Source organism: Azolla caroliniana, unplaced genomic scaffold (genome assembly GCF_043228905.1).
Source record: "Azolla caroliniana isolate FFs.n. ecotype wild unplaced genomic scaffold, voAzoCaro1.0.p SCAF_21, whole genome shotgun sequence".
Classification (NCBI taxonomy): Eukaryota; Viridiplantae; Streptophyta; class Polypodiopsida; order Salviniales; family Salviniaceae; genus Azolla; species Azolla caroliniana.
In genome coordinates, this window is record NW_028230456.1 from 601,545 (window position 1) to 611,369 (window position 9,825).

The following is a 9,825-nucleotide window of genomic DNA, read 5'->3' on the forward strand; positions in this document are numbered from 1 at the left end:
AGCGAAACTTAACTAGAAGTGGATTAGATTAGATGATGAATAAATCAATGTAGTTATTAGGCACATTAAGGTAATGTATACTCTCAATATATCACGTGCATTATCATGCTTTTGTATCCGAAGTCTAATTATATACTTAAATGAGCTTTGTCATTTTGGTGTCATGACTCATTACTATCGAATACTCTGAAATATTTACAAGTATTCTACATTTTAGAACTACCATTTCTCAAATTTCACGTATTTTACATAATTCTAAGAATTTGACATATTCTACGTATTTAAAGTATTCTACACGCATTCTAAGTATTTAACATCTATAAAGTATGTAATCTAAGTATTCTTTAAAAAAAGTTAGAATACTTAGCATTTGTATTCTATGCGTATTGTATGGTTAGTCCCAACTCTAAGACCCAACGGGTAGTCCAACCGCCATCTAAGGCCCTATATAAGGAGAAAGAATGGATAGGAACATCCATTCGCTTGTTCCATTTTCAGAAGTTGATTCTTGGTGCACTCTCTCGTTGGTTCAGAGCGTGTTGTCCCAACTCACATTTTGGTGTTGTCCCAATTATTGGGAGTCTTTTGTAACATTCTTGCACATAAATAATAGAGCATTCTGTCCCATTCTTTTGTCTCCATAATAGCGTGATATGTGTTTGTATTAAGTTGATCAATATTGTTGGGACATACCATGTGAGGTAATTTAGTAGAAGTGCGAAAGCTAGGTATCGAACACAAGACCTACGGCTAATATAGTCTTAGACCAACTTACCATCATGGCCATTGGTAACCTAATTCAAAATTAGAACTTTAGCAATTAACCTTAAGATATGGACAAGGGTATTTTGGGAGTTTTAAAAAAGTCAGGAAGTTTGATAGAAGGGGCATGGTGTCTAATTTCCCAAATCTCGGGAATCAGAAGACGGGGGTGGGTCTGGGGTCCTTCGACTTTCATCAGAAGAAGACGAAGAAGAAGTAAAAGACAGAAAAAGAAGGATTGGCTATGGCTTCTTCCATTCATCGGCTTCGGTATTTCGTCTCCAAAGCCCGAGATTCTCTCTCTACCAGCCTCAAGGTTAGCTTCTTCATCTGATTGCTATCCTCATCCTCATCTCTCTCTCCCGAACTTCTTTTATTTTTCTTTTGTTAAGAATAGATTATGAACATCCAAACGTTACGCCATTATTTTACCCACGCATATTGCATTTTCTTTTTGAATTCTATACCATCTTCGAAATGTCTCATTGTTTTCTGTATGTCGGAAACCCTAGATTTGGTATTACTTGTTTCAAGATAGCTGACGAAGAGATCATTGTAAGAAATTTGTATGTTTTATCGACGATGTGGATTACTTGGCCTTTTATGTGAAAGTGCGCAAATTTCTGGTGTGATCAGTGAGAAAATTTCAGTGTTTGAAGAAAGTTGCTTTTATTATCGGCCAAGTTCTCTTTCAGTAGTAGGAAATTTGAGAAAGTATTGGAGGATTTTAATTTTAAAATGAATAAGTCTTCCATAAATCTGGATTAAGATCAGTGATCAATTTCATTTCCTGGGAAAGTTTTTATTTTGCCAATAGACTGAACTCCCTTTTCATGCATGAAACAATACCCCCAATTCTATAGGACCTTAGTGTCAAAGCGATTGGAAAACTTTAGTAAGATTCTATAGGACCTTAGTGTTAAAGCGATTGGAAAACTTTACTAAGATTCTATAGACCTTAGTGTTAAAGCGATTGGAAAACTTTACTAAGATCCTATAGGACCTTAGTGTTAAAGCGATTGGAAAGCTTTACTAAGATTAATAGACTGAACTCCCACTCCCTTTTCATGCATGAAACAATACCCCAATCCTGTAGTACCTCAATGTTAAAGCAATTGGAAAACTTTCTAAGATTAATAGACTGAACTCCCTTGTCATGCATGAAACAATACCCCAATTCTATAGGACCTTCGTGTTCAAGCGATTGGAAAACTAAGATTGAGAATTGTTTTCTTTCCTAACTGGTTGAGTCTTCTTCTCATGCATGAAATAATAGTACATTATGAGGAAACACCACAAATTTTACAGGTACTTAAGTGAAAAATTATACCTTTTCTGTCAGATTTTACTCTCTTTATAAATATTCCAACTGGTAAAGTAAAATTTGGCTAGAATTTAAGTGAATGATCACATAACTTCATAGAACAAAATGAAATGTTTGTCCAATTGCCACAAAAGAGTGATGAGAATGATTATGTAAAATCTAATCGAAAAAAATGTAAACTTCGGTAATTGGACATGTCAATACAGCCATTTTACATATTCTTTCTTGAATGATGTATAATTTACCTCTATTTTGGTTTGTGCAGAGCTATGAAATTGGTCAAATGTCCACCAAGGAACTTGTTAGCAGACTGTGGAATGATGTGTTCAAAGATCGCATGACTATTCTCAGAAGCATGAAAGTCGACAACATGGAACCAACATTCTCTGGGCAACAAGAGACCCTTCTAATTCGAAAAGTACCATTCCCGTCAAGGGGGTAATGTCTCTAAACTTTCTATATGTATGTAGTTTTGATATGTATTCAGTGGCTGGATAATATGTCATTGACATACATTGTGCATTGAATAGATGCAAAATGAGATTTTGTTGATCATAGTCCACAATAGCCTTTAAGGCACAACCAGGCACACATCTGATAATGTAGACTTGTTGATGAGAATAACAAAACTGATAAAAAATATTTGATTCAGTTAACAAGACCTATATCCATGCAAACAATAAGTATAATCTTTTGAACCAGACTATAGAAAAAGTAAACTGGAAGGGTAGTTAAGAAAACTTCAAAGGAAGAACATAGTGATTTCATGTTCTACGTTTGCTATCTGCTCATCCAAAGAGTTGACAAGATTCAAAGAGGCAATTGAAAGAGGATTGAGAAAGAAACCCCTGTGCAACATCACTTTCATTGGTTCAATGTGATGAATAAGAAGCTCAATGCTATCATCAAAACTAGAGGGTCTTCTGGATATCCAAGTTGTCGATTTGATTAAGCAGCCCATTTGTTTGTCGTTTTTGTGTTGTACTTTTTGTTACCTCTTTTAGTTAAGAGAATTTCTCCTAAAATAAAGGTCTTTCAATTTATCAGCCATAAATAAGGATTTTGGTTTGTACACCGCAATGGATTCATTGTGTTTAGCTTCCCATCAAATGTTCTTTCCTTAGATTCGTGTTCTTTTACTTTTACGCAATTTCTATCTTCTTCATGTAATGCCACAAACAGAACAGAAACTTTATTTGTGTGCTTATAGTGCAATAATTTGTTGTACGTATATCCATCTCAAATTTTCCTCTGATGATATACATAGGGAAGGTCATCTCGTGAGCTGTTTTCATATATTTAATTTTCTTATAACCATCCTAGACTCTTTTAGGTTCTTATAGATACCAGACCATATTCAGCATGCTCTGAAAGTTTGCTCAATGTGACCTACACATCATACCATAAGATGTTCATATTCTTCATTGGATTGATGTACTTAGGAAGGTTATACTTTCTTCACCCATAACCTCTAGCATATTCTTTGATCTTCACATTCTTTACAAGCACCCACTCATAAGTGCAATAATATAAAGAGTTCTAAAAAATTATCAGAAGAGGAGAATATTTTTGACAATGACTTTTGCCTGAATCTATGAAAATATTGATCAAGAACTCATGGTGATGGTATAAATTTGTTTCATTGGTTTATGCAAGTGTAAATTGATATGTGCCTATTTCTGATAGGTATTGATAGCTCTCTTTTAATAATACTAGGCCAAATTGATAAAAGCCACAAACCCAATTAACATGATTAGTGAAATAGAGTGATGAACAGAATATAGTCAGATTAGTCCCCGCTAGAACTTGCATGATGTCAATGGAATTTTAGTGAAAACATATTCTCTAAGGGAGTGCACACTTATGAACATTCTATGCTGTCTTGGCAAAAAGGAAATGAATTAGAGTTCTGTAGAGGCACTTTCCACCAAGAGATCCAAGGTCAATGAACAATCTCTTTACTGGGGAATTATTTTCTCGTAACTGTGAAAACATACTAAGGCTCTACATTTTTGAGTTTTATAGGCTTATAGGCTTCTAAACTTGCAACAAAGGCACCCAATCAAATCTACACAGTAGATTTCTTACATAGTGTGCGGATAGCACCCATCCCAAAATAGCTGCATGATGGCCACAATAGAGTTCTATAGAGGAACTATCCACCAAGAGATTCACGTCCAGTGAACAATCTATGTACTCAGGGAACATGTTCTCATAACTGTGGAAACATACTAAGGCTCTACCTTTTTGAGCTTTATAGGCACATGGGCCTCTAGACTTACACTAAGGGCACCCAGTCAACTGCACACAATTGATTTCTTACATAGTGTACAGATAGAACCCATCACAAAATGATCACTTGATGGCCACAAAAGCATGCTGGTTTAGCATAGCAAGATAAAAGACGAGATAATAAGTCAAAACAAACTAACACCAACTATAGACAGTATGAAGAGAGACAAAAAGAAATTAAGTTAATATTAAAATTGTTTGGAGTCAAACATGGCCTATGAGACAAAACCAATACATCCAGTAATTTTACTTTGGGGTGCCAAATGAAAAAAAAAGAAACTAAAAGTGCTCATGAATTTCTTTGATGATTGCCACAACTCCTATGTTAACTACTTTCTAAACTGATTTTCCTTTCAGTGACATCGCTTGTTTCATGAACTCAATATTTTTCTTGAGATCTAACTATGCATTCCATTTTTTCCAATTGTCCTTCCTATGCAATGTTCTGCCTTGATACCATCAAGCATTTAGATCTGGGTATGGTTCTTGAAGGTTTTTAGGCACATTTGTATCAACAATGTTACATGGGTGAGTTGTAATTGCAATACTTTTATTTTTTTGACCGTCAGAGAAATTTACAACATACAAGCTCACAAACACTTGAATTCATAGCTTGTTTACAAGCTGCAACAATAGAGATGACACTCTCCGTGAGATAGAATCTTACATCTGTTTTGCTAATAAATAAAGAATTTTATGTTTCTAGATTCTACACACTCCCTCAATAAGTACTAGAAACAGATTTTACATCTCTCTTGGTTTTTTGAAGATTTATTTTCGTGGCAACTAATTTGCATGCACTAGCATCTTTCCAGTGGACTGATTAATTGGCAACTACAATTTATTTAACTACACATCATCTAGGAAATGTTTTCATGATTTGTAGATTTGTAATTTTACTGTGGCTAATTTCGTTTCAGATGGAACATTGCACATTTTTGTTAATACCGAATACAAATAGAATCAAGAAGAGAAATAATGGCTACCATATGTTTAGCATAGTTTTGTTGTGCTTTTGGAATTGTTGGACCAAAAAGAATTGTAACCAATTAAAAATTAAAAGCGTTTGAAGATAGGAAGCACTGTACTAGCTTTTTTTCACTCATATAACCTGATTGTGATTGGACACTTTCTATACATTGTTAGAGTCTTCATGAATGCATATGTAATGATGTTTATTCTTTTGATGCACAAACCTTTTTGAGTTCTTGAAGCATATCATGCAACATTTAATTAAAAGAATCACTGGAATTTTGCGGCAGGTCTATTTTTGTAGGGGATGTGGTTGTGTTTAATGATCCAATTGACTCAAAGACAGAGCGTGTGCGACGAGTTGCTGCAGTTGAGGGTGAAGAAATGGTTTCAATAAATGAAAACGATAAACCATTTGAGCTAGAAAGAGGGGCTTGTTGGGTGCTCTGTGACAATGACTTGGTGAAACCTAAGGTATTACGAATGCTTTAAACTTGTTTCTCTAAAGAATTGGAAATCTAGATGACTTTCTTGTGTTTATATTGTAACAAGGATAGAAGGATGAAATTGTTGGAAGAGATGACGGTGTGATCAGTTACTCCAAACACCAAGGATGTGGACTGTTGTGTGAGGAGAGAGAGAAAGTAGAGAAAACTGTGCAGAAAAATGGAGAGGAAACCCTAGCCGCTAAAGTCCCTATCTCATTATGAGAGATTTGGAACTAATTCTTATTGATAAGTAACTTTTAGGTCATTTGGGCATGTTCGCACATGGTCCATGACCAAAAGTTATAAAGATAATGTAAATGCCTATAACCCCCCAAATTGAGGCCAAAAATATAGTAAAGATATGTCTAGAAAGCTCTCAAGGGAGCTCTCATATGGAAGGTTCAAAATATACAAAAAAGGAGTCCTTGGAGCCTTTATCCCCAACAACCTCCCACTTAAAGGACCAAGGAGGCTCCTTTAAGCTAAGTAACTCCCACCATCAGCATATATAGCTAATATTCTGCCTTGCTTTGACACTTTGTTATAGCATCTGCAGGATTTTGTGAAGTATTGACCTTGATCAAAGGGATTTGTCCATCCTCTAGCACATCTCGAATGAAGTGGTATCTTACATCAATATGCATCTGCAAGATTTTGTGAAGTATTGACCTTGATCAAAGTGATTAGGCCATTCTCAAGCACATCTCTGATGAAGTGGTATCTCACATCAATATGCTTTGTGGGAGCATGAAACATTGCATTCTTTGCAATACATATGGCACTCTGGCTATCACATCCAAGAACAAGTGCCTTTTCAGGTATCCCAAACTCATTGTACAAGCGGGCTAACTAAATGGCTTCATTGGACGTCTTTGTGGCTGAAATATATTCAGCCTCTGTAGTAGATAATGTGACTATTCTTTGAAGTCAGAGCACCATGAAATAGCACCACTTGCAAGGGTGTATATGTAGCCACTTGTGGACATGCGTGTATCCACATTACCTGCCATGTTTGAATCACAAAATCCTTTTAACTCTAATGGACCCTTAGCATAACATAGGCATTTACCTTTGGTCCCTTTCAACTATCTCAAAATAGATTTGATTGCCTCCAATGAGCTCTACCAGGATTAGCTATGAATCTGCTAACAACTTTGACTGCATGAACAATGTTTTGCCGAGTGGCAACCATAGCATACATAAGTGAACCACAAGCTGATGCATATGGAACATTCTTCATGTAATTGGCTGTATCATGGTCTTTTAGACAATCTTCCTTGGAAATCTTAACATGTGGCTGCAATGGCACTCCAAGAGGCGTAGCATCCTTTTTAGTGTATAAATAGTGATCTGCATGGCTTCTTTTGAACCCATGTTTGAGCATAAACGCATCAAGCTTCTTATACCATTGTCTAGGGGCCTGTTTCAGCCCATATAAGCTGCTCTTCACCTTGCACATGCAAGAATATGCATACCTTATCTGTTGAGCTCAGAATATGTTGTTATTCAACCTTCAGAACTATCATGAGCTACGTGACCATTGCAATATCCAAGGGATAAAATCTCTTGGAGGAGCCTTTAAAATGTAATAGAATACAAGAACCCTAGACTGTAGGCTACTCTAAAATTATAGATGCACCTAATCTAAGAAATTCAATCCTATTAGATTTCTCATTGATGAACTTTTCCTGATGATATCACATGGAGAGCTGATGAGACTTGTGCCATAAGTTTTGTAGAATTATTTTTTGAAGATGCTTGATCATGCCTTTGTTTTTTTCTAAAGATTCAAAGTAAACCAGATTATTCTCACAAGAATAAGTGCCTTTTGGTGGTATCTTCATCTAGAGTCCAATTCAATAGGTTCTCAAGAAATTCATTTTTCTAATTGTCAAACCTTAATGAAGATCTTCGTAAATATTTAAGAATGGTGGAAACTAAAGATTAAGACTAAAGGTTTAAAAGATATGGGAGAGAATTTTGGTTTTGGATGCATTTATGGAATCTCAGGTTTCCTAGTGGATTACTTATTTTATAAGAATCATTGCCATATTGGGCTCCTAGATGGTACTTAATCTGGGGGGTTTTGCTCATGATCTTAATTGTGAGGTGGGTTCATGCTGGCGGAATCCCTTAATCAGAAGATATAATCATTTGTGGATGGAGATTTATTTTTATATATACAAGACACATGGGTATATATGTTCATGCATGCAGATTATATATATATATTATATTAAAGGGAAAAGTACCAGGATACCCCTAGAAGTTCGTCTATTTATCAGAATGCCCTTGGAAGTTCCAAATTTACCAAACTACCCCCATGTCCAAAAAAGTACACTTTATAAAGTAATTAAACACTCAAATCTTTGGTAAATAGAGCTAATTCGGGTCCATTTCTTCCATCGTTGGTAAATAGGGCTTGTAGATTTGAGTGTATAATTACTTTATAAAGTGTAATGTTTTGGACATAGGGGTAGTTTGGTAAATTTGGAACTTCCAGGGGCATTCTGGTAAATAGACGAACTTCCAGGGGTATCCTGGTACTTCTCCCTAGATTAAATATAGTATATAGGGAGAGACCTACACACATGCATGTACATAATTGTGTGTGTGTGTGTATGCACACACATTTATGTACATGTATGTATTGCATGTGTGTAATATTGGAAGAGGGAGAGAGAGACTGAGAGTGCATTACAGGAAGCTGCTGACAGCAGGAGCTTTGGACCTTTGAGCATGGGAAGCATATTAGGGAGGGTGATATATGCCATGCAAACGAAATCTGACCATGGTCAGATCAAAAACAGGTTTTCCCAATGCACTTTGTGCATATCACTGAAAATTCTGTGGTAAAGATTTTTGTTTAAATTTCACTTACTTGGATCTTATGAACATTCAGTGAAGAAGCTTTGCAAGAAGACTCACCTATTTTAACAGTTGAGTGTGATCTTGATGAGCTAGCGGAGTACGACAAGATGTAGATCTATTGACCTTGCGGATCTCTTTTTAATGAAATAAGGGAGACATTGGAAAGGCTGACTTTGGAGGAGGGCATCAAGAAAGATTTGAGAGGGTTACCAACTGAGTCGGAAATGCAAATAGGTTGGTGAATAGATAGATGGATTTTGGGATGCTTCTCTTCAAGGACAACAGAAATAAACAGACTTTAAAAGCACCACATATACTTTTCCTATGCAAAATTTAGGATTCAAAGCTCCCATTCCATCTATTATTTTGTATGCTTTTGATTTGCTGAAAATTTCAAAACAAATACAGGATGAGGAATGCAGGGGGAAATTACTACATCATGCTTTCCTGGAGTATGTAAGGAGTTTATTAAGATGGAACCCTGGACGATATATAGTTTTAAGGGAGTCTTGATCCCAAATTCATGAATGTCTTAGAAAGGCATTTGGGCATCATGGATGCATTCCTGAATTATTTTATAGCCTGCTGTTAACGATTACAATGATTTGGATACTTGTATTCTATTGTTTTCATGTTTCCAACCAATGTAAATTCTTATTTGGGGGTACACAAGCACTGTTGTTTCTTGATTGGTGTCAAATTCTTGCATTCCGATGTTCAGACACGTGTGTGTGTGTGTGTGTGTGTGTGTGTGCGCGCGCGCGCGCGTGTGTGTACATATCCCAGTTTTCTTCAAATGCTCTGCTCTACTTGACGTAGTTTTGGTTTTTTTTTTCATACCTTTACATGTTTGCTAATTCTTTAAGTACCAGAGCAAGAGTACTAACAGCAAAAACTGATGTGAATATGCGCCTACAAAGTAGATGACACGTTTTGCATAGCATAATGAAAACTATTTCACTACTCACTGAAATTTTGTTCCAAAAATGATCTTGAAAGAGACACTTAACACGTGTAAGTTTAAACTCTGTTTTCGTTCTTTCTGTGCCTAGATGAATCCATGAATTTGTTTCTGTTTCCAAATATGATGGTATTTATATTTCATTTAATTGTGAA

General features: G+C 35.8%; 1 protein-coding gene across 1 annotated transcript; it reads left to right on the top strand.

Moving 5' to 3' along the window:
* The first annotated feature begins 940 nt into the window (after positions 1-940).
* Positions 941-9,372, top strand: LOC147850158 (mitochondrial ATP-independent inner membrane protease subunit 2-like). The gene is made up of 5 exons (XM_087336683.1): positions 941-1,078; positions 2,352-2,524; positions 5,641-5,824; positions 8,542-8,648; positions 8,741-9,372. Exons 1-5 carry the CDS (start codon positions 1,007-1,009, stop codon positions 8,820-8,822), a joined length of 618 nt encoding a protein of 205 aa, XP_087192809.1. The 5' UTR covers positions 941-1,006; the 3' UTR covers positions 8,823-9,372.
* The last annotated feature ends 453 nt before the right edge of the window (positions 9,373-9,825 follow it).